Source organism: Mus caroli, unplaced genomic scaffold, assembly GCF_978045245.1.
Source record: "Mus caroli unplaced genomic scaffold, Mus_caroli_1 scaffold_8, whole genome shotgun sequence".
NCBI classification, from domain to species: Eukaryota; Metazoa; Chordata; class Mammalia; order Rodentia; family Muridae; genus Mus; species Mus caroli.
In genome coordinates, this window is record NW_028227263.1 from 132,466,664 (window position 1) to 132,491,176 (window position 24,513).

Here is a 24,513-nt window from a genome sequence, read left to right on the forward strand (position 1 = left end):
TTGTATTTTGATTTGTATGAAAGGTCATCTCTGATTTCTCTAATACCTTTAACATGAAGGGGTGTTGCATTATATCAAAGGCTTTTTCATTATATAATGGGATAATCACATGACTTTTTTCTTTAGCTTGTTTATAGAGTAAATTATATCGGTGGAATTTTGTATATTGATCTATCTTGGCATTGCTGGGATGAGGGATACTTGGTCTTGATAGAATATGTCTTTGATTTGTTCCTGGATTCAATGTGTGAGTATTTTATTGAGTATTTTTGCATCAATGTCCACAAGAGAAATTAGTTTGAAATTCTCTTTCTTTGTTGAGTCTTTGTGTGGTTTAGGTATCAGGGTGACTGTGGCCTCACAGAATAAGTTTGGCCGTTTTCGTTCTCTTATTATTTTTGTGGACTAGTTTGAGGAATATTGGTATTAGCTCTTCTTTGAAAGTTGGTTGAATTCTGCATTAGAACCATTTGGTTCTGGGTTTGTTTTTGTTGGGAGATTTTGAGGATTGCTTCTATTTCTTTAGGTGTTATAGGGCTCTTTAAGTAGTTTACCTGATCTTGATTTAAGTTTAGTAAGTGGTATCTGTTTAGAAAATCATCAGTTTCATTATGATTTTCCAATTTTATGGAATGCAGCCTTTTGAAGCAAGACCCAATGATACTTTGAATTTCCTCAGTGTCTTTTGTTTTACATCTCTCTTTTCATTTCTGATTTTGTGGATTTGAATTAGGTATCAATCTCTCTATCTTTTGCTTAGTTTGGCTAAGGCTTTGTTTCTCTCATTGATTTTCTCAAAGAATCAGTTCTTTATTTTCTTGATTCTTTGTATTGTTTTCTTTGTTTCTAGCTGATTAATTCTAGCTGTGATTTTGATTATTTTCTGCCTTCTACTCCTCTTTGGTGTGCTTGATTCTTTTTTCCCTAGAACTTTCAGGTATACTTTGAAATTTCTGGTACGAGAACTTTCTAATTTCTTTATGGAGACAGTGCTATGAACTTCTTAGCACTGTCTTCACTGTGTCCCGTAAATTTGGGTATGTTGTGCCTTAATTTTTATTGAATTCTAGAAAGTCCTTAATTTCCTTATTTCTTCCCTGACCCAGAGATCACTGAGTAGAGAGTTGTTCAATTTCCATGACTATGTAGTCTTTCTGGTGTTTCTGCTTTTGTTGAAGACCAGCTTTAATCCACAAGTATATGCTAAGATAGCAGGTGTTATTTCAGTTCTCCTGTATCTGTTGAGGTTTGTTTTGTGACAGACTGTATGGTCAGTTTTGGAGAAGGATCCTGGATGTGCTGAGAAGGTAGTATATTCTTTTGTGTTTGGGTGCAATACTCTATAGATGTCTGTTAGGTCCATTTGATTCATGATGTGTGTTAGTTTCATTATTTCTCTGTTTAGTTTTTGTCTGGATGACTTGTAGGTTGGTTATAGTGTGTGTTGAGATCTCCCACTATAAATGTGTGGGGTTTGATGTAAGATTTAAACTTTAGCAATGTTTTTTTTTTTTTTTTTATTTTACACATTTGGGTGCCCATGTGTTTGGGACATAGATGTTCAGAATTGAGATATCATCATGGTAGATTTTTCCTTTGATGAATATGAAGTGTTCTTCCCTGTATCTTTTGATTAATTTTGGTTGAAACTCTATTTTATTAGATAGTAGAGCGCTCCATCTTCCTTTTTGGATCCATTTGCTTGGAATGCTTTTTATCCAGTACTTTACTCTGAGATAATGTTTATCTTCATTGCTAAGGTGTGTTTCTTGTATGCAGCAGAATGATGGATCCTGTTTTTTCTTTCTTCTTTTTTTTTTTTGCCTATGTCTTTTTATTGGGGAATTGAGTCTATTGATGGTGACAGATATTGATAACCAATGATTGATATTTTGATGTTGGTGGTGTTGTGTGTGTGTGTGTCTGTGTGTGTGCTGGTGCTTTCCTTCTGTTTGCTGGAATTGAATTTATTTTTTCCAGAATTGGTTATTCTTGGATTGGGTTGAGGTTTTTCCTGCTAATATTATTTATAGAGCTGTATTTGTGTATAGATATTGTTTGAATTTGGATTTTTCTTGAAATATCCTGTTTTCTCCCTCTGTGGTGATTGAGAGTTTTCCTGGGTATAGTAGTCTAGGTTGGCACCTGTTTTATTTTATTTTATTCTATTCTATTCTATTCTATTTTATTTTATTCTATTTTATATTATTTTATTTTATTTCATTTCATTTTATTTTTTTAGAGGTTGCAGGGTATCTGTCCAGGCCCTTCTAGCTTTTAGAGTCTCTGTTGAGGAGTCACGTGTAATTATGATAAGTTTGCCTTTGTATATTACCTGGCCTTTTCCCCTTTCCACTTTTAGTATTCTTTGTTGTTTCTGTAGATTTTGTGCTTTTATTCTCACGTGGTTGGAGGATTTCCTTTTCTAGTCCAGTCTGATTTGGATTCTATAAGCTTCTTGTATGTTTATAGGCATCTTTTTCTTTAGTTTGTGAAAGTTTTCTTCTATGATTTTGTTAAGAATATTTTCTTGGCCTTGGAGCTGGGACTCTTTATTGTCTGTTCCTATATTCAAAGGTTAGGTGTTTTCATGGTATACCTGATTTCCCTTGATGTGTAGTGTCAGGAATATTTTAGATTTAACATTTTCTTTTGCTGATGTATCAATTTCTTCTATTGTATTGTCTATCTAGGAGTCTTTCTCTTCCATCTCTGGTATTTTGTTACTTTTGTTGTTCCTATTCTCTTCTCTAGGTTTTCCATCTTTAGGATTCACTGAGTTATTTTCTTTATTGCTTCTGTTTCCACTTTCAGTTCTTGCACAGTTTCATTTATTTCCTTCATTTGTTTAATTGTATTTTCCTGTATGTCTTAAAGGAATTAATTTGTTTTCTCTTTAAAGACCTCTCTCTGTTTTATCATAGTTTTCTATATTTCTTTATGGAATTTGTTAATTTCCCCTTCAAGGGACTCTATCATCATTATAAGATTGGATTTCAGGTCATTTTCTTGTGTTTTGGTTGTCTTAGGATATCCAGGGTTTGTTTTAGTGGTGTAGCTGTGCTTTGGAGGGGTCATATTGCCTTGTCTGTTGTAGATTCTGTTCTTTTGAGTGTCTTTAGCCATCAGGATGGTTTTGGTCCCTGGGTATTCTTGTTGTAGTAGGTATTGGTGAGTGGATGTACTTAGATGGTCCTCGTATGGCAGGACTCTGATGGATGTCCTTGGGCTATATGATCCAGAACTTCAGGTCTTTATGGTTCTGGACCTGCAGGTCTGCATAGTTCAGGAGCTGGAGGTCTAACAAAAATGGGTTGACAAGTGTCAGGAATATGGAGGTTCACTTGGGCTAGGTGGCTCCTGAGGGCAGCTTGGCTTTCCACAGAGGGCTCAAGATCTTGGAAGATGAGTGGGTGAATGGAAGCTAACCTATATGGTTCAGGAGTGCCAGGTCCAGTGAAGGTGTGGGGAGCCTCATTGCAGGAGAATGGAGGTCCCCCTAGGATAGGAGGCTGCTTAGAGCAGCTTGGCTTGGACCAGAGGGCCCAGCATGCAGGGCTTGATGATGAATGTTAAGTAAATATAGGCTTAAATCTCAGTGAATTGGAGTTATTACTGATATATTTTATTTTCTTAAATTTTTATATTTACTGATAGATAGACTGGTGTGTTTATATATGCTCCTTCTTGTTGCATGAAATATTAACAAAGCAACCCACTCGGCACTGCCTCAGTCTGTCTCCAGTCCAGCAGACAGGCCAAGTCTGCATTCTTTCCTTTTAGCCAGGGCCTGTCTCACCCATGCCTCTACAGAACTCTGGAAATTGTTCTCTCCACCTGGCTTGCTAAGTTCCCATGGATGGCTGTTGCCACACCTGTCTCACTGGGGTGTATTCTTGAACAGATATGCCCTGACACTGTTTCTGTATTCTGGAACTCAGTGAATCACTGTGTGAAGGAAAACATCATACAATCTTAGTTTAAAAGCATAGATAACACAATCGCTGGCCGTAGAACTAGCATCCTAAGCTATCCTATGTTAGAAATTCTCCAGTGGTGAATCCTGGTGGATCTGCCACTTGACCAGACAGCCTCGGGCTTCCTACATTGTGCCTCTATGCTCTCCCCATTACAAAAGGAAGTTCCTGTCTCCTGCGTTACCTCTTCTTCTCTCTGACCCAGGAGTCCTGCCTCCTTCTCACCCAGTGATTGGTTTCTTGTAATGTTTATTTATTAGGGGAAAATTCCACTGCACCTTCTGTGTTTGCATCTGTATTTTGTGAAAATGCAAGTATTCACAGCATATATATGGAGGTTAGAGGTTGCAGAACTGAGTTCTCTCTTTTATTCAGTGGGAATTATGGATTTATCTGGGGTCCTCAGGCTTAGCAACTGGTGCCTTTACTTGCTAAGGTTCTGAGCCATCTTTTTGACTCTATTTTTAAGTTTACAAATGATTGGGGTTACTGTTATGTTAGAAATTATTCATACCATTTGCAATAACTTTTGTACTTTTTTATTCACATAAAATTATGCATTGTGTATGTATGAATTGTGTATGTGTGTTACACATGTGCAGTTCATGACTTACATCTGGAATCAGAGGACACTTTTGTAGAATTCTTTCTCTTTTCCTACCTATATATGAGTGTTTTAGGATCAAACATACATCATTAGGTTTGTATAGCAAGTAATTTTTAAGAACTGAAAAATCTTGCCAGCCTTGGGATTTGTGGGGGTAACAGCAGGTATAGCATATGAAATTTGCTAGACATATTTCACATCTGCTACTGGGATATTTACTTCTTGTATCCACATGTGACTTTTCTTTAAAACAATGCCCTGAGCACCCTGGCCACAGCTGCTCCTGGGCTTGCAAGTTCCCCAGGAGTCAGTCAGGCCCATTGCCATTCTTCCTGTAGTTGGCAGATGTTGCCCAGAGCTATGATCTTGGATAAAGAGAGGCTAGGAAAGCTCAAGAGAAAGAGATATAACTTTTAATGGTTCTGGGATTTAATAGCCACCCATCTCTACCACCTCATGATCAATATTCTTCACACATCCTGCAAGCCTAGAGTTCCCAGTGTGGTCTTAGCCTCAGGCCCTTGATCAAAGGTAATCTCCCAGATAAAAGCCTCCTTCAGTGTTAGCTAATTCCCCAAATGGGGCTGTCTTGTCATTGACTCTTTGGCCTCTAACAGGCATGTGGCTGTATACTCTTCTTCCTGTTCTCTTTGGATGTCTCTCTGGGTCTGCCCTTTCTGGACCAAGAGTCTGGATAATTCCAAGGCAGAGTCCTCGCTTTGACCGTCCTGGAGATGTAATTGTGGGTGGCAGCTTCTGTATCTTTCACTTTTCTGATGGTACCCTGTCTAATTTCACTGCCCCACCACCTGTGCTGCAGACTTCAAGGTAAGTGCTATATGAGGGGTAGGGGTCTCTGAAATCCAGAAGCAGCTTTACAAGGCTGTGTGAAAGCTTGTATAAGAGTTTATTCTCAGAATCCCAGCTATATGGCCACGTCCTTTCTCTGTGTAAATGCAGTAGCTCTGTTGCTCTCCTTTTACATCTCCCCTCTCCATCTTTCTTATTTAGTTCAGACTGATATCTAGGTGCTCATGTACTGGCTGAAATGTCTGAGCTCCACAGGTCAGGTGTGGATTCTTGATCCTTTTATATCTTTACTTCTTTTTTTTTTAATATTTTTATTACATATTTTCCTCAATTACATTTCCAATACTATCCCAAAATTCCCCCATAGCGCCCCCCACTTCCCTACCCACCCATTCCCATTCTTTTGGCCCTGGCATTCCCCTATATTGGGGCATATAAAGTTTGCAAGTCCAATGGGCCTCTCTTTCCATTGATGGCCGACTAGGCCATCTTTCGATACATATGCAGCTAGAGACAAGAGCTCCAGGGTTCTGGTTAGTACATCATGTTGTTCCAAAAATAGGGTTGCAGATCCCTTTAGCTCCTTGGGTACTTTCTCTAGCTTCTCCATTGGGAGCCCTGTGATACATCCAATAGCTGACTGTGAACATCCACTCCTGTGTTTGCTAGGCCCGGCATAGTCTCACAAGAGAAAGCTATATTTGGGTCCTTTCAGCAAGATCTTACTAGTGTATGCAATGGTGTCAGCGTTTAGAAGCTGATTATGGGACGGATCCCTGGATACAGCAGTCTCTAAATGGTCCATCCTTTCATCACAGCTATGAACTTTGTCTCTGTAACTCCTTCCCTGGGTGTTTTGTTCCCAATTCTAAGAAGGTGCACAATGTCCACACTTTGGTCTTCATTCTTCTTGAGTTTCATGCGTTTATCAAATTGTATCTTATATCTTGGGTATCCTAAGTTTTGGGCTAATATCCACTTATCAATGAATACATATTGTGTGAGTTCTTTTGTGATTGTGTTACTTCACTCAAGATGATGCCCTCCAGGTCCATCCATTTGGCTAGGAATTTCATAAATTCATTCTTTTTAATAGCTGAGTAGTACTCCATTGTGTAAATGTACCATAATGTCTGTATCCATTCCTCTGTTGAGGGACATCTGGGTTCTTTCCAGCTTCTGGCTATTATAAATAGGGCTGCTATGAACATAGTGGAGCATGTGTCCTTTTTACCGGTTGGGACATCTTCTGGATATATGCCCAGGAGAGGTATTGCTGGATCCTCCGGTAGTACTATGTCCAATTTTCTGAGGAACCGCCAGACTGATTTCCAGAGTGGTTGTACAAGCTTGCAATCCCACCAACAATGGAGGAGTGTTCCACTTTCTCCACATCCTCGCCAGCATCTGCTGTCACCTGAATTTTTGATCTTAGCCATTCTGACTGGTGTGAGGTGGAATCTCAGGGTTGTTTTGATTTGCATTTCCCTGATGATTAAGGATGTTGAACATTTTTTCAGGTGCTTCTCTGCCATTCAGTATTCCTCAGGTGAGAATTCTTTGTTCAGTTCTGAGCCCCATTTTTTAATGGGGTTATTTGACTTTCTGGAGTCCACCTTCTTGAGTTCTTTATATATATTGGATATTAGTCCCTTATCTGATTTAGGATAGGTGAAGATCCTTTCCCAATCTGTTGGTGGTTTTCTTGTCTTATTGATGGTGTCTTTAGCCTTGCAGAAGCTTTGTAGTTTCATGAGGTCCCACTTGTCAATTCTCGATCTTACAGCACAAGCCATTACTGTTCTATTCAGGAATTTTTCCCCTGTGCCCATATCTTCAAGGCTTTTCCCCACTTTCTCCTCTATAAGTTTCAGTGTCTCTGGTTTTATGTGAAGTTCCTTGATCCACTTAGACTTGACCTTAGTACAAGGAGATAGGAATGGATCGATTCGCATTCTTCTACATGTTAACAACCAGTTGTGCCAGCACCATTTGTTGAAAATGCTGTCTTTCTTCCACTGGATGTTTTTAGCTCCCTTGTCGAAGATCAAGTGACCATAGGTGTGTGGATTCATTTCTGGGTCTTCAATTCTATTCCATTGGTCTATTTGTCTGTCACTATACCAGTACCATGCAGTTTTTATCACAATTGCTCTGTAGTAGAGCTTTAGGTCCGGCATGGTGATTCCACCAGAGGTTCTTTTATCCTTGAGGAGAGTTTTTGCTATCCTAGGTTTTTTGTTATTCCAGATGAATTTGCAGATTGCACTTTCTAATTCGTTGAAGAATTGATTTGGAATTTTGATGGGGATTGCATTGAATCTGTAGATTGCTTTTGGCAAGATAGCCATTTTTACAATGTTGATCCTGCCAATCCATGAGCATGGGAGATCTTTCCATCTTCTGAGATCTTCTAGAATTTCTTTCTTCAGAGACTTGAAGTTTTTATTATACAGATCTTTCACTTCCTTAGTTAGAGTCACGCCAAGATATTTTATATTATTTGTGACTATTGAGAAGGGTGTTGTTTCCCTAATTTCTTTCTCAGCCTGTTTATTCTTTGTGTAGAGAAAGGCCATTGATTTGTTTGAGTTAATTTTATATCCAGCTACTTCACCGAAGCTGTTTATCAGGCTTAAGAGTTCTCTGGTGGAATTTTTAGGGTCACTTATATATACTATCATATCATCTGCAAAAAGTGATATTTTGACTTCATCTTTTCCAATTTGTATCCCTTTGATCTCCTTTTGTTGTCGAATTGCTCTGGCTAGGACTTCAAGTACAATGTTGAATAGGTATGGAGAAAGTGGACAGCCTTGTCTAGTCCCTGATTTTAGAGGGATTGCTTCAAGCTTCTGACCATTTACTTTGATGTTGGCTACTGGTTTGCTGTAGATTGCTTTTTATCATGTTTAGGTATGGGCCTTGAATTCCTGATCTTTCCAAGACTTTTATCATGAATGGGTGTTGGATCTTGTCAAATGCTTTTTCCGCATCTAACGAGATGACCATGTGGTTTTTGTCTTTGAGTTTGTTTATATACTGGATTACGTTGATGGATTTCCGTATATTGAACCATCCCTGCATCCCTGGGATGAAACCTACTTGGTCAGGATGGATGATTGTTTTGATGTGTTCTTGGATTCGGTTAGCAAGAACTTTATTGAGGATTTTTGCATCAATATTCATAAGGGATATTGGTCTGAAGTTTTCTATCTTTGTTGGGTCTTTTTGTGGTTTAGGTATCAGAGTAATTGTGGCTTCATAGAATGAGTTGGGTAGAGTACCTTCTGTTTCTATTTTGTGGAATAGTTTGTGAAGAACTGGGATTAGATCTTCTTTGAAGGTCTGATAGAACTCTGCACTAAACCCATCTGGTCCTGGGCTTTTTTTAGTTGGGAGACTATTAATGACTGCTTCTTTTTCTTTGGGGGATATAGGGCTGTTTAGATCATTAACCTGATCTTGATTCAACTTTGGTACCTGGTATCTGTCTAGGAACTTCTCCATTTCATCCAGGTTCTCCAGTTTTGTTGAGTATAGCCTTTGGTAGAAGGATCTGATGGTGTTTTGGATGTCTTCAGGATCTGTTGTTATGTCTCCTTTTTCATTTCTGATTTTGTTAATTAGGATGCTTTCCCTGTGCCCTCTAGTGAGTCTGGCTAAGGGTTTATCTATCTTGTTGATTTTCTCAAAGAACCAGCTCCTTGATTGGTTGATTCTTTGAATAGTTTTTCTTGTTTCCACTTGGTTGATTTCACCCCTGAGTTTGATTATTTCCTGCCGTCTACTCCTCTTGGGTGAATTTGCTTCCTTTTGTTCTAGTGCTTTTAGGTGTGTTGTCAAGCTGCTAATGTGTCAGAGACCATCCCGTGAGAAAGTGATCCCCTCTCAAATCTCTTTAACAAATCAAATGGCCTTGTGCTAAGAGCTGGTTGCCACCCCCCTTCCTCCTTATTCCCTTCCTAACACCTAAGGCTGTAAAGTTGAATAATGGTCCCCTCTTCCTTATCTCTTCCTGAGTTCCCATGACATCCAAGGACATGAGTTACGCCTGAGCCCAGCCTGACACCCAAGGCTGTCAAGGAGGATCTATGTTCCAGAGATAAGATGCAGAGTGCCCGCAAGTTTGGCGCCTGACCTCAGCCCCCATGTCAGCAGATGCCCACTTCTTTGTTCTTTGTATAATTCCCCCTCGACCCCTCCCATATTCTCCGCGATGTATGCTTTAAAAAGAAGGCACCTCAGCTTAATAAACGAGACCTTGATAGGTACAATTCTACTTGGTCTCCACCTCTCTTTCTTTTCCTCCCATTTCCTTCCAGGTTCGTGGTCCCCCTCGCACCCACGAATAACTGAATCCCGCGGGAAGGGATAAGTGGCGCCCGACGTGAGGGCGAGGTCCGGATCGTAATTCCTAATCGGTGGAGGTTCCAGAGAAGTTCGTCGCGACCCCAACAATTCAGAAGCAGTGAAGGACCCTTTCCGCTGCTCACGGAAGAGCGAGAAGTCCTTGGTGAGTGAGTCATCTCCACTTCAGGTTATGGGAAATAAGCTATCTAAAGAGGCAGCCTTCATCAAAGGCTTAAAGGTAGCTCTCAGAGAAAGAGGAGTACGAGTAAAAAAGAAAAATTAGATTAGACTTTTTATTTTCATAGACCAGGTATGTCCATGGTTTATTATAGATGAAGCAGAGATACATTGTAAAAAATGGTGAAAGATAGGTAGAGACTTAAATGATAAACTAGCTAATAAGGGTCCCGATGCGGTCCCTACAACTGTCTTTTCTTATTGAAGAGTAACTATCAAAGCAACCACTGTGCCTCCTCTCCCTTCTCTGGATGTATTCCCAGAAGAAGGAGATAAGGAAGTAGACTCTAAACATGAGAGAGAGAAAATAAGTTTTAGAAAAGCAGTTATCCCCTGTTTGAGACCTTTTAGCAAAAAAGAAAAAAAAATGAAAATAAGCTATTTCAGAGCTCTCCTGGAAATAGAAGGAAAACGGGAGACGTCCTGCTTCCTTTCTATCTCCTATGGAGATATTCTTAGCTCTGATTAAGATATCTGTGTCCCTTTGAGACACCAAGTTCTATTCCCTGTCTGTCTATTGTCTGTTTTTGGTGCACCAAATTGTCCATATATTTGTCAATTCATGTTTGTTTTTGTTTTGTTGTTTGAATGATTGTTGTTCTGTGTTTCATGTTAAAAAATGTAAATGGTTAAAACTTTATCTGCTGGCTGTACATCCTTTAATTTAGTTTAACTTGTTTAAAAAGCAGTCTCAATTTGCATAGCACAAACTGATAAGTTAGCTGCACTGTGGCTAAGAGCCAAGTACAGCTAAAAAAGCCCTGCTAAGGGCCAATTACAAGCTCTTAAAGGGGCAGGCAGCCTTTTGCTTGTAACAAAAAGTTAGCTTAAAATTTAGAACTCAGGGTTGAAGTCATTCTAAACAGTACTAACCCAAAAAAACAGGTCTTTAAAGATACTTCAAAATAGGGATAATCTTTGGGCCAGGACTCTGACAGAGTGTTCAGATTGAGAAAATGTTTGCGTTTAGGTTGATGCTGAGCTCAGAGGAGAGCAGCCTCAGCGCGGCTTGTGTGGCACTTCTTAGAGCCTTGTTACAGACCTAGCCAGATGTTGTTCCAAATAAAGTTTAAATTCAACGTTTATAAAAGATCAATCAAGCTGTGGAATTTATCAAGACATTACGATTTGACTTGCCTACTTTATATAAAGTTATAGTGTAGAGTTTGCTTATATATATGTCTTTTCCTTGTTCCAAACAGCCATTAATTTAGTTATTGCAGAATATTGATGTTTGATCTATTACATACCATCATATTAAGTAAAATTAATAGTCATTATCTTAAAATAAGTTAAACAATGTTTTTATGCATGCTCCTATATCTTCTATAAATTCATGCATGCATGCATCCCATTTACTGTGTTTAAAAAATAGCATTTATATGAGAGAAAAGTATATGTGAATTAAATCACATGCTTATCCTATTTCAGCACAGATAATTAAATTGTGTGCTAAAGATGGTGTTTAAAAATGTTGAACAATCAAACTTTAAGTTGTATATTAATAGTCAATATTATATCTCAGAGCTTGCAATTGCTTATGCGACTTATAAGAAAAAATACTGTTCCTTTAAGAAGACTGTTTTTAGACAGTTAAGAAATTGTCTTGGGTTGCCTAAAAAAGCCCCCCAAGATTTGCTTTTATGTTGTAGAGGTTTACATAAAGCTTTAACTGTTAAAGATTACAGATAGCTCCTAAAAAAAAAAATACAAACTCAAGATCCTTATAATTATTTGGGTTTTAGACTTACTGATCAAGCTGCTTTTCTCTAGAAGATAGTTATTCTCAAAGCAAACTTAAGGAGTTTCTCTTATTTCTGACTATTAAATAAATAAATTATACACATGTGACTATAATAACTTTTCAAAAATTCAAGTTACAATCTCTCTTCAAGAGAAACAATTGAAAGTTTAACTAGTCACTGTCCATGTTATATTAAAACCAACTATAACAGTCCAGTATTTAAGTGGTTTTGTCAACAATTTTATAATTCTCAAAGACAAGGTATTATATAACTTTAAAAACTCTATCTTCTTTAAACAAAAAGGGGAGAAATTATACCCCCATACACATTATTTATACCCCCATACACATTATTTAAATCATACTTTTATTTTTAAGAATTTTAAAATTCAGATGTCGAAGAACTTAATAAATGCCTCATAGTATCTTAAAACTAGACATAATCATGTCTAGGTGAGATGATAAGGATCCACTCATTGACACATGGCATAAGCCTGAACAAAAGGTTATTATGGGGAAAAGAGGGCGGTGTTTCTGTTTTATCCACAGAATACTGCAGAAGCATGCTAGCTTCCAGAATGATTCCTGTGACAGACTGACCTGTGAGTTCATAAGTGCCCTGGCAGTGATGACAAAAAAGCTGTGTTAAGTGAAAAAAAAAAAAAAGAGGAATCAGAGAGAGCAGCCACTTACAAACAAGATAAAGAAACTTCCTATCTTCGCCGTGGGCTACAGCAAGGAGAGCCAACCTGGTGTCAATTTGAGGACAACTATAAATGAAGACTTGTGAGGCAAAGAGACTGCTACAGTGTATTTAACAAGATTTCATCAGAGACACTGTTTTTGGCCATTCAGGCCAACTCCCCTATAGCTGTGAAAGCTTTTGTACCTTACATATATGCTATATTGTTAGATAATTTTAAGAGTTAAGATCACCAATCTTGACAAGTCTTTTCATATTCATAGTAATTGTTGTCAATTAACTAATTATGTAGATCCTAATTTAGATAAGAAATTTGCTGTTATGATTTTGTTAAAGAGACTTACATATGTTTTGCTGCCTGTTAAAATTAGGAAATGATCCTTAGTTTAAAAATCTGAGAATGCAAACTTAAAAAAGGTTAAATGAGCAATTTTAAGATTTACTGCTTTAATTGCAATTTTAACTTCAATATCTACCACAGCTTTAGATCAACAGCTGCATACTGATCATTTTGTTAATGATATGCATAAGAATATTAGCAACATATTGTAGATAAAACATTGGAGGCAAAGGTTATTGTCTTAAAAGTAGTGGTCTCAACAATAAGACAAGATATAACAAATATTAAGGTTACAAAGACAAAAATTTCAGATATTAGAAGAGTGTTGTTTTTACTCTAACAAGACTGGCTTAGTTCAAGATAGCATAGATAAAGTTAGAGCTAGTTTAATAGAGAGAAAACGTAACAGAGAGAAACAAGAATATTGGTATAAAAATTGGTTTTCTACTTTTCCTTGGGTCACCACCTTACTTCCCAGCCTTTTGGGACTTTTCTTGGGTATTCTGCTGCTTTTGTCTTTTGGCCCCTGGGCCTTTAAAAAACTAACCAGTTTTGTTAAGTCACAGATTGAAGCTGCTCTAAGTAAGCCAGTTGCAGTCCACTACCATCAGCTGGATATCCAGGACTCAGACGAAGAAGATCCTCCTCCCACCGAGACAGAAACTGCGACTCGTCTCCAATTTTCCACCCTTGCTGCTAATGCAGAGTCCCCTTGGTTCCTTAAGTTTTGGAGACAATAAGGACGAAGAAGGGTGACCTCCAGCTCCTATTATAGCTTAAGAGCCACAAATTGTGGCGTTACAATTGACATAATTCTTGTAGAGGCCTTACTGAGTCTGAGGTTGATAATTCTCCTATGAGAACTGCACAAAATTCAGAATTGTGCATGCTGGTTTGTTAAAAATGCGAATCTGGTATGGGCCCAGCATGGGTGCAAACTAAGTATTGCAGGGGAAGGTCCATATAGACCATTTCTGAGTTCCCTGAGAGACAAACCCGGTTTGGGAAGAGGTTGGTATCTGATTTCAGTTACAATTAATAATTTTTCTAAGGCTCTGCCTCACCTCCCCAAAAGATACCAAGAGCCACAAGTGTGGGTCTGTGACAGCACCCACGGGAGGAATCGGGTCAATGTCCCCCCAGCCATGGTAATGCCCGCTCATCTAAAGATGAAGAGATTATTTGATCACCTCAGTTAAGTGTGGCCTTATTAAATTTAATTCAAAAGGGGGAGATGTCAGAGACCATCCCGTGAGAAAGTGATCCCCTCTCAAATCTCTTTAACAAATCAAATGGCCTTGTGCTAAGAGCTGGTTGCCACCCCCCTTCCTCCTTATTCCCTTCCTAACACCTAAGGCTGTAAAGTTGAATAATGGTCCCCTCTTCCTTATCTCTTCCTGAGTTCCCATGACATCCAAGGACATGAGTTACGCCTGAGCCCAGCCTGACACCCAAGGCTGTCAAGGAGGATCTATGTTCCAGAGATAAGATGCAGAGTGCCCGCAAGTTTGGCGCCTGACCTCAGCCCCCATGTCAGCAGATGCCCACTTCTTTGTTCTTTGTATAATTCCCCCTCGACCCCTCCCATATTCTCCGCGATGTATGCTTTAAAAAGAAGGCACCTCAGCTTAATAAACGAGACCTTGATAGGTACAATTCTACTTGGTCTCCACCTCTCTTTCTTTTCCTCCCATTTCCTTCCAGGTTCGCGGTCCCCCTCGCACCCACGAATAACTGAATCCCGCGGGAAGGGATACTAATGTGTGCTCTCTCTAGTTTCCTTTTGGAGGCACTCAGAGCTATGAGTTTTCCTCTTAGAAATGCTTTCATTGCGTCCCATAAGTTTGGGTATGTTGTGGCTTCATTTTCATTGAACTCTAAAAAGTCCTTAATTTCTTTCTTTATTCCTTCCTTGACCAAGGTATCATTGAGAAGAGTGTTGTTCAGTTTCCACGTGAAGGTTGGCTTTCTATTATTTATTTTGTTATTGAAGATCAGCCTTAGTCCATGGTGATCTGATAGGATGCATGGGACAATTTCAATATTTTTATATCTGTTGAGGCCTGTTTTGTGACCAATTATGTGGTCAATTTTGGAGAAGGTACCATGAGGTGCTGAGAAGAAGGTATATCCTTTTGTTTTAGGATAGAATGTTCTGTAGATATCTGCCAGATCCATTTGATTCATAATTTCTGTTAGTTTCACTGTGTCCCTGTTTAGTTTCTGTTTCCATGATCTGTCCATTGGTGAAAGTGGTGTGTTGAAGTCTCCCACTATTATTGTATGAGGTGCAATGTGTGCTTTGAGCTTTACTAAAGTTTCTTTAATGAATGTGGCTGCCTTTGTATTTGGAGCATAGATATTCAGGATTGATAGTTCCTCTTGGAGGATTTTACCTTTGATGAGTATGAAGTGTCCCTCCCTGTCTTTTTTAATGACTTTGGGTTGGAAGTCAATCTTATCAGATATTAGAATGGCTACTCCAGCTTGTTTCTTCATGCCATTTGCTTGGAAAATTGTTTTCCAGCCTTTCATTCTGAGGTAGTGTCTATCCTTTTCTCTGAGATGAGTTTCCTGTAAGCAGCAAAATGTTGGGTCTTGTTTGTGTAGCCAGTTTGTTAGTCTATGTCTTTTTATCGGGGAGTTGAGTCCATTGATATTAAGAGATATTAAGGAAAAGTAATTGTTGTTTCCTGTTATTTTTGATGTTAAAGTTGGCATTTTGTTCTTGTGGCTGTCTTCTTTTAGGTTTGTTGAGGGATTACCTTCTTGTTGTTTCTAGGGCGTGGTTCCTGTCCTTGTATTGGTTTTTTTCTGTTATTATCCTTTGAAGGGCTGGATTCGTGGAGAGATAATGTGTGAATTTGGTTTTGTCGTGGAATACTTTGGTTTCTCCATTTTGTTAATTGAGAGTTTGGCTGGGTATAGTAGCCTGGGCTGGAATTTGTGTTCTTTTAGTGTCTGTATAACATCCGTCCAGGATCTTCTGGCTTTCATAGTCTCTGGTGAAAAGTCTGGTGTAATTCTGATAGGCTTGCCTTTATATGTTACTTGGCCTTTTTCTCTTACTGCTTTTAGTATTCTATCTTTATTTAGAGCATTTGTTGCTCTGATTATTATGTGTCGGGAGGTATTTCTTTTCTGGTCCAGTCTATTTGGAGTTCTGTAGGCTTCTTGTATGTTCATGGGCATCTCTTTCTTTAGATTTGGGAAGTTTTCTTCTATAATTTTGTTGAAGATGTTTGCTGGTCCTTTGAGTTGAAAATCTTCATTCTCATCCACTCCTATTATCCGTAGGTTTGGTCTTCTCATTATGTCCTGTATTTCTTGGATGTTTTGAGTTAGGATCTTTTTGCATTTTACATTTTCCTTGATTGTTGTGCCGATGTTCTCTATGGAATCTTCTGCACCTGAGATTCTCTCTTCCATCTCTTGTATTCTGTTGCTGATGCTCGTATCTATGGTTCCAGATTTCTTTCCTAGGGTTTCTATCTCCAGTGTTGCCTCATTTTGGGTTTTCTTTATTGTGTCTACTTCCCTTTTTAGGTCTAGTATGGTTTTGTTCATTTCCATCATCTGTTTGGATGTGTTTTCCTCTTTTTCTGTAAGGACTTCTACCTGTTTGATTATGTTATCATGTTTTTCTTTAAGGATTTGTAACTCTTTAGCAGTGTTCTCCTGCAATTCTTTAAGGGATTTTTGTGCTTCCTCTTTATTGTCTTCTGCCTTTTTATCAGTGTTCTCCTGCATTTCTTTAAGTGTGTTATTAAAGTCCTTCTTGAAGTCCTCTATCATCATCAGGAGATATGCTTTTAAATCCGTGTCTAGCTTTTCTGGTGTGTTGGGGTGCCCTGGACTGGGCGAAGTGGGGGTGCTGGGTTCTGATGATGGTGAGTGGTCTTGGTTCCTGTTAGTAAGATTATTACGTTTACCTTTCGCCATCTGGTAATCTCTGGGGTTAGTTGTTATCGTTGTCACTATTTAAAGATTGGAGCAGAAGCTGTGTTCCACTCACCAGCAGTCTCTAAATCCTGCGGCGGGGGTCGTGGGTAGTTGACGGTACCCCGGTGCTGGTCCAGCCGGAAGAGGCCTGTGGTCCTACTCAGGCCGTTTTTCTGCTTCCCTAACTAATGCAGTCTCTGGTCCCGCGTGCAATTGGATTGGAGCAGAAGCTGTGTTCCACTCTCCAGAAGTCTTAAGATCCTGTGGTGGGTGTTGTGGGTAGCTGGTGAGTGTCAGCTGACCCTGCGCCCCAGCTGCCCAGGTGCTTTTCTGACCGGAAGAGGGTTGTGGCCCTATGTAGGCCGGATTTCTCTCTCCCCAACCAGAGCAGTCTCAGGTCCCGCGTGATTGGACTGGAGCAGAAGCTGTGTTCCACTCACCAGCAGTCCCAAAATCCTGCGGCGGGGGTCTTGGGTAGCTGGCGGGTGTCAGGCAACCCTGCGCTCCCGCTACCCTGGCGCTGATCCGGCCGGGTGAGGCCTGTGGCCCTACTCAGGCCGGTTTCTGCTTCCCTAACTAATGCAGTCTCAGGTCCCCCGCAATTGGATTGGAGCAGAAGCTGTGTTCCACTCACCAGCAGTCCCAAAATCCTGCGGCGGGGGTCGTGGGTAGCTGGCGGGTGTCAGGCAACCCTGCGCTCCCGCTACCCCGGCGCTGATCCGGCCGGATGAGGCCTGTGGTCCTACTCAGGCCGGTTTCTGCTTCCCTAACTAATGCAGTCTCAGGTCCCGCGCAATTGGATTTATATCTTTACTTCTTAAAGTAATGTCTAGGCAGTCTTATTTGTTAAATGAATAAATGTGTATTGAATAGATTTTTCATCAGTCGTTAGCCCTTATAGTTCCAATCTATTGTACTCCTTTTGCTTGTTACTTTTACTCAGAGTCTCACATTGCTTCCAGATCAGTTGGTATTCAAAGATGACCCTGAATTTCTGATTTTACTCTCTCAACAACAAATTCATCATTTGCACACTTAAGTTCTTCCAAAATTTAACTTTTAACCTGGGATGTAGAGACTGGAGAATGAGGAGTAAGGTATTAAGGGCTGAAGAAATGCCCGAGTGGCTGAAGTATTGACTATATAAACATGAAGACCTGAGATTAAATTTGCAGTAGCCACATGTACACCTATCATGATGAGCATCTGTAACTGTGGGTAGGAAAAGTGAGACAGGAAGATTCCAAAAGATTGGAAAAGCTGACTGGATGAAGTCCAGTTTCAGTGATGTAACCTGTCACAAGAAGTAAGGTGGAGAGGGGCAGTGAGAAGGCTCATGGGGTAAAGTACTTGGCCTTCAAGCCTGATACATGACCTGAATGATCTGGAACCCACATAAAAGTGGATGAAGAGAACTGAATCAGAACCTTGTTTGCTGACCTCCATGTGTTGCAGCTTCTGTGGTTCTATAAAAACATATGTGCACACAATAATGATTTTAAAGATGCAATTAAAAAATATCCTGCTATAGCATCAGCTTTTACACTACACAGGGAAATACACACACACACACACACACACACACACACACACACACATACACATACACTCAGCATGGTTGAAGAAGGTACTAGAAGTTGACCTCTAACTTATACATACATGCATATCCATATATACTTAAAAGAAGTTTGAGGTCATTCTTGGCCATATAGTGTATTTGAGGTCATATTGAGTGATATGGAGACTCAGACTCAAAACAAAACAAATCTACTCTATTCAATACATAACAAAGGTACATTAAAAAAAACTTTAACTAAAACGTAACAACATCAGTTGGATATGGTGGCACTTGTCTTTAATTCCAGCATTCATGTAGCTGAGGTCAATATATATCCTAGTTCCAGATCATTGAAGGCTATATAGAGAGATCCTGTCTCAAACATCCTCCCATATACACTTTCTTCTCTCCTTCCTTAAACACCTCCAATATGCACCCTCTCTTTTAAATATGGCCTTTTATTCTTTAATTATTATGGTTGAATAAGTACATGTGAATAAATATATAAACAAATATATACACGTGACTTGTTGAGTAATTTTGGTGTTGGTTGTATGTATGTTTTAATTTTTTATTAGTTTTTTTAACCTCCATCTGCCTACCTCCGTCTCTTGAGTGGTGGATTAAACAAGTGGGCCACCAATCCCAGTCTATAAAATAGATCTTCAAATGTCCTTCCTGTCTTCTGAAACTCTCCATTTGGTTACTGTCTCTGCCTTCCCTCTGGTTCTCATTTGACTCTTCTGAAATGTGCTCATCATGTACACATCTCTGTACAAGTGTTTGAGGAGATGTACATTTTTACTCAGATCACTTGAGTCACAGTGTTCATTCTTGTTCCATTTACCACATAATGAGTGATAATGTGGGCTTCTCTTTCCCTCAGTGCCTCCATGTGGGGCTACCGGGTGGCGCAGAGTTTCGTCTTTGCCATTGAAGAGATAAATAGGAGTGCTCACTTGTTGCCCAATTTGACACTGGGCTTTTCCATTCGAAACTCTGGGGACTCAGTGCATGGAGCCCTCTATGAGACAATGGGCTTTCTCACAGGGCAGGAGGAGCCCATCCCCAACTACACATGCTATCATGGCTCTCCTCAGGCTGCCTTGGTTGGGGACACACGGTCATCCCTGTCTGTCTCCATGGCCAGACTTCTGGGACTGTACAAGTTTCCCCAGGTGAGTTGCACAAAGCCTTATTCTTTAGTGAATGTGGTGCAGTCTCTTAATGATGACGGTGATGGTCACAGCAGTGAGCAGCTCTGCTGAGGAGCCAGCTTCCCTGAAATATTCTCCATGTCCAACATGGTTCTCTCCTCCATGTATTGATAATTTAGAAATAATTATCATCTCCTGCATTGACAAAAAAGTGAGAAAAATTTTTATTATTTAAAAATTTATTTTAAAAATTTTATGTGTATTGAGTATTTTGTCACATATATATGTATATATATAGATATATATATATATACATATATATATTTATATATATAGCTAGCTAGCTTGTGGACATCAGAAGGGAGCATTGGACTTTCTAGAACTGTTGTTACATATAGTTTTTATGTGTCATGAGGGTGCTTGAAATTAAACTTGGGTCCTATGATAGAGGACCAAGTAGTGTTAACCACTCACTAATCTCTCCATCACCATATTAATCAATCCATCAATTTATGATTATTATTAGAAAGGGAGAGCAACTGTGTCTGTGATAGTGTGCATGTGTGTGTGTGTGTACATGAACCTTTTCATATCTGTGGAGGCCCGAGAGGCTTCCTTCATCACTCTCTACCTATCCCTTTAGTCAAGATCTCTTCCTGAACCTACAGCCCATGATTTCTTGGCTAGGCTGGAAGGTTGAAAGCTCCACCCAGCCTCCTGTGTGTATCCCTCTTAGAGCTGAGGTTATTGTCATGAAGGGGATGCCCAACTAGTTCTAGGAGTACTAGGATCTGAGCTCCTATCCTTATGATTTTGCAGCAAGTGCTTTTAGTCATCTTGGTATCTCTCCATCCCTCAAAATGAGGCATATTTAAATTGGTAGAAACTTCATTTTTTTTCTCCGTAAATGATAACATACCCAAAAACAAACTTCGTTTCTGTTTTTTTCTGGGTGTGTATTTGTGTGTGTGTGTGTGTGTGTGTGTGTGTGTGTGTGTGTGTGTGTGTGTGTGTGTGCATGTATGCAGCATTTCTCTGTGTAATCTAGGTTGCCCTTGAACTCTTGATCTTCTTCCCTTTGATGTCTGAGTCCTGTGTACTATTATGCTCAGAACAGAAACTTGATACATTGAATATTTTAAAAGAACTTCTTGTATTCCATCTTGTAGGGCTGCAAGATAAATTTTAGTTAAATTTGAATTTCAGGACTGGAGATACGGCTCAGAGATAAAGAGCACTGAGAGTTCTTTTAGAAAAATTTCGGACCTGGAGGGCATCATCTTGAGTGAAGTAACACAATCACAAAAGAACTCACACAATATGTATTCACTGATAAGTGGATATTAGCCCAAAACTTAGGATACCCAAGATTTAAGATACAATTTGCTAAACGCATGAAACTCAAGAAGAATGAAGACCAAAGTGTGGACACTGTGCACCTTCTCAGAATTGGGAACAAAACACCCAGGGAAGGAGTTACAGAGACAAAGTTCATAGCGGTGATGAAAGGATGGACCATTTAGAGACTGCCGTATCCAGGGATCCATCCCATAATCAACTTCTAAACGCTGACACCATTGCATACACTAGCAAGATTTTGCTGAAAGGACCCAAATATAGCTGTCTCTTGTGAGAGGATGCTGGGGCCTAGCAAACACAGGAGTGGATGTTCACAGTCAGCTATTGGATGTATCACAGGGCTCCCAATGGAGAAGCTAGAGTAAGTACCCAAGGAGCTAAAGGGATCTGCAACCCTATTGTTGGAACAACATGATGTACTAACTAGAACCCCGGAGCTCTTGTCTCTAGCTGCATATGTATCGAAAGATGGCCTAGTCAGCCATCAATGGAAAGAGAGGCCCATTGGACTTGCAAACTTTATATGCCCCAATATAGGGGAATGCCAGGGCCAAAAGAATGGGAATGGGTGGATAGGGAAGTGGGGGGGCGCTATGGGGGACTTTTGGGATAGCATTGGAAACGTAATTGAGGAAAATATGTAATAAAAATATTAAAAAAAAAAAAGAAAAATTTCAAATCCCAATAACCACATGGTGGTTTATATGAATCTGTAACTCCATTTCCAGACATGTGACTCCCTCTTCTATCCTGCATGGTTAGCAGATATTTATGTGGTGCAAATCATTCATACAGGAGAAACACTTATTCATAGATAATAGAAAAAATTTGAGTTTGTGAAAATCAATGAATTGTTTTTAGTCTGTTTGTCCTAATATTTGTATTAAAATATAATTTGTTTTCAACTAGTAATATGTGTTTCATGGGACAAACTTATGCATAGAAATGATCATAGCTTATCTGCAATCCAAACATAACAGAATAGCTTTTGTTTTATTGCACAGCCTGGCAAGACCACCTGCATGAGTTTGAGTAAGCCTTTTCTCTCCACATGAAGCAACCAGAAGCTAGGGCCTTTGTCTTAAGACAGTATAAACTTTACAGAGTTTGTAGTGGAAGAAGGTTATCACTCATACTCTGAGGCTGACCAGCCACAATTGGTGCCTCTCAAAACCATACCAACCAGACTGGACCACAAAAGGCCAGACCAGACCAGACCAGACCAGACCAAACCACCACAGACACAGAACCCAGGTGTCACATCTCCAAGTACTCTCTGTTTTAAGAACATATTAACACCTCCTCCTTAACAAATTGATAAATCAGATTCCCATTCTCTTACATCTGGTAAACCTCACAATGGTGGTCTGATAAAAGCCCATAATTCATTTGTTCTTATCAGGTACAGCAAGATGGCTCATTGAGTAAAGGTGCTTGCTAACAAGCTTGATGGCCTGAGTTTGAGCCTCTGGAAAACCGGCCCCCAAATTTGTCTTCTATGTCTATACATGTATCATCATTGAAAGGCAGACAGACATACAGACATAGAAACATAGACACAAATATAGACACACACACGCACAGACACAAATTTTCTAAGGAACATCCAAACAGCTGTGTGCAAATGAGAGAATCAGAACAAGCCTAGCTGAGGTGCTGGAAACAAATATAGGGGTGGGCAATGGGAAGGACAGATGATGAAAAGCTACAGGGCTGTCTGTGATGATCGGCTAGTGAAGGGCACACAGATGCTTGGTAGAATCAGCACTTTTTACAGAGCATTATTGTAGGGATGGTTCTGATACTATCTTGCTCCCCAATTGGTTCTTGATCTGTCAGTAAAGAAACCATGGGCCATTTCCTGGGCGGAAGGAATAGGCGGGACTTCCAAGTCTCTGGAGGAAAAGAGACATATGCAAGGGAGGAGAGTTCGCCATGCTTTGGAGAGAAAAGAACCAAGTAGCCATGCGAGGTCTCAGGAGGAATGAGACCTGTGGCCCCTCTTACAGGTGAGTAGTCAGGGAGATTTATCAGGGACTAAACAACTTATCTTAGCAACTAAAGTTTAAGGCAGGTAGGAGGTTTGGAGATAAGAATATTGTCAAGGGCACACTTTTCTAGGAGGGAGATAGTAGTGTCCAGCAATTGTGTCCAAAGGCAAGTTGAAAAGGAACAACTGTGTGTGTGTGTGTGTGTGTGTGTGTGTGTGTGTGTGTGTGTGTGTTTCTTTTATCTGTGGCAAGGGAAGCTGGGTTGGGGCTGGTATCCTGACCTGTTTCTGGAGCTAGGTGTGGTAGCTAAAGGTAAATGCAACACATTATTTTCATTTCCTTTCCTGAAAATTGTTATGCTTTAGGTTATAATATACATTTATGTGTATGTGTATATGTCTGTGTGAGTCTATGCAACAGGTGTGGGAGGAAGCCAGAAGCAAGTGTCAGATTTTCTGGGGCTGGAGTTATAAATAGTTGTGAGCCACCAGATGTAGGAGCCTGGAATAGGACTTGGGTCCTCTACAAGACGGGCAAGGGCTGGAACTGCTGAGATATCTCCCATCCCCATCCTTCTGACATTCAAACCAGACCATTAGCTTGCTCCCGAGTCCTGGATCTCATCTACTCTCATATTGCCTGGCTCTTCCTTCACAGGTCAGTTACTCATCTTCACTACCCAGCCTGAGTGACAAGATCCAGTTTCCATCTTTTCTTCGGACCCTGACTAGTGACATTACATCTTCCCATGCAGTTACCCAGCTGATAATTCACTTTCAATGGTCCTGGGTGATCATTCTTGCCCAAGATGATGACTTTGGGCAGCAGGCCAGCTCTCTGGCTACTCAGCAGCTGAGTCCAGCTGGTGTGTGCATTGAGTATCACCTTCAGGTCCCTTCCCATCAGTCCTTGGGGAAGATTGAAGAGACTGTCCAAAAGATGCAGAAATGTACAGCCAGAGTTGTTCTGGTTTTCTTGAGCAATTCTAATTTCCAGCTCATCTTGTATGGCTTACTGGCTGTCCATGTCTCAGGACAGGTGTGGGTCAGCAAAGGCACTCTGCACATGGCACTTGCCCTGACCATTCCAGGCATTTCCCAGGTATTGCAAGGCACATTTGGCCTTCTGTATCACAGCAGCAGGGCCATTGGCTTCCCTGAGTTCCTTGCTCACCTGCGCCCCAGCCAGACCCCAGAAGACATGTTTATAAAGAAGTTTTGGGAGTTCACCTTTGATTGTACATGGCCCTACCAGAACAGCACAGTGACAGAGGGTGTCTTGTTCTGCACAGGGAATGAGAGTCTGAAAAACAAGCCACACCCATTTCCAGAAGTGAGTAGAATTGATGCTGCTTACACAGCTGTCTACAGCATTGCTCATGCCCTACATGATATGATATCCTCTGAGGACCAGGATGGGAAAGGTACAAACTCCCAGGACTTCCAGCCCTGGCAGGTGAGAGAGACATGTGTGTATTGGATGGTTCAGAGATATTTGGGGAACAGGCATAATGGTTTTTACTTAGCTGTAGAAGTGTAGCAGGCTATGTACTTCCGCAAGGATGCTCCATATATGCACTGAGGGACAACATAGAAGTTGCATTTTTTTTAAATTTTTAATATTTTTATTATATATTTTCCTCAATTACATTTCCAATGCTATCCCAAAAGTCCCCCATAGCGCCCCCCACTTCCCTACCCACCCATTCCCATTCTTTTGGCCCTGGCATTCCCCT

General features: G+C 40.1%; 1 protein-coding gene across 2 annotated transcripts in view; it reads left to right on the forward strand.

Moving 5' to 3' along the window:
* Positions 1-4,922: 4,922 nt before the first annotated feature.
* LOC147003567 (vomeronasal type-2 receptor 26-like) overlaps positions 4,923-24,513 on the forward strand; it is a 54,030-nt gene continuing 34,439 nt past the window's right edge. The window contains exons 1-4 of one of the 2 annotated variants that reach the window (XM_085842237.1): positions 4,923-5,115; positions 5,202-5,412; positions 19,158-19,449; positions 23,436-24,233. In XM_085842237.1, coding sequence (XP_085698363.1) covers positions 5,204-5,412; positions 19,158-19,449; positions 23,436-24,233 — 1,299 coding nt within the window. In that variant the 5' untranslated portion in view covers positions 4,923-5,115; positions 5,202-5,203. Of the gene's footprint in view, positions 5,413-19,157; positions 19,450-23,435; positions 24,234-24,513 lie in introns of both variants that reach the window. The other variant, XM_085842236.1, reaches the window with a different exon arrangement.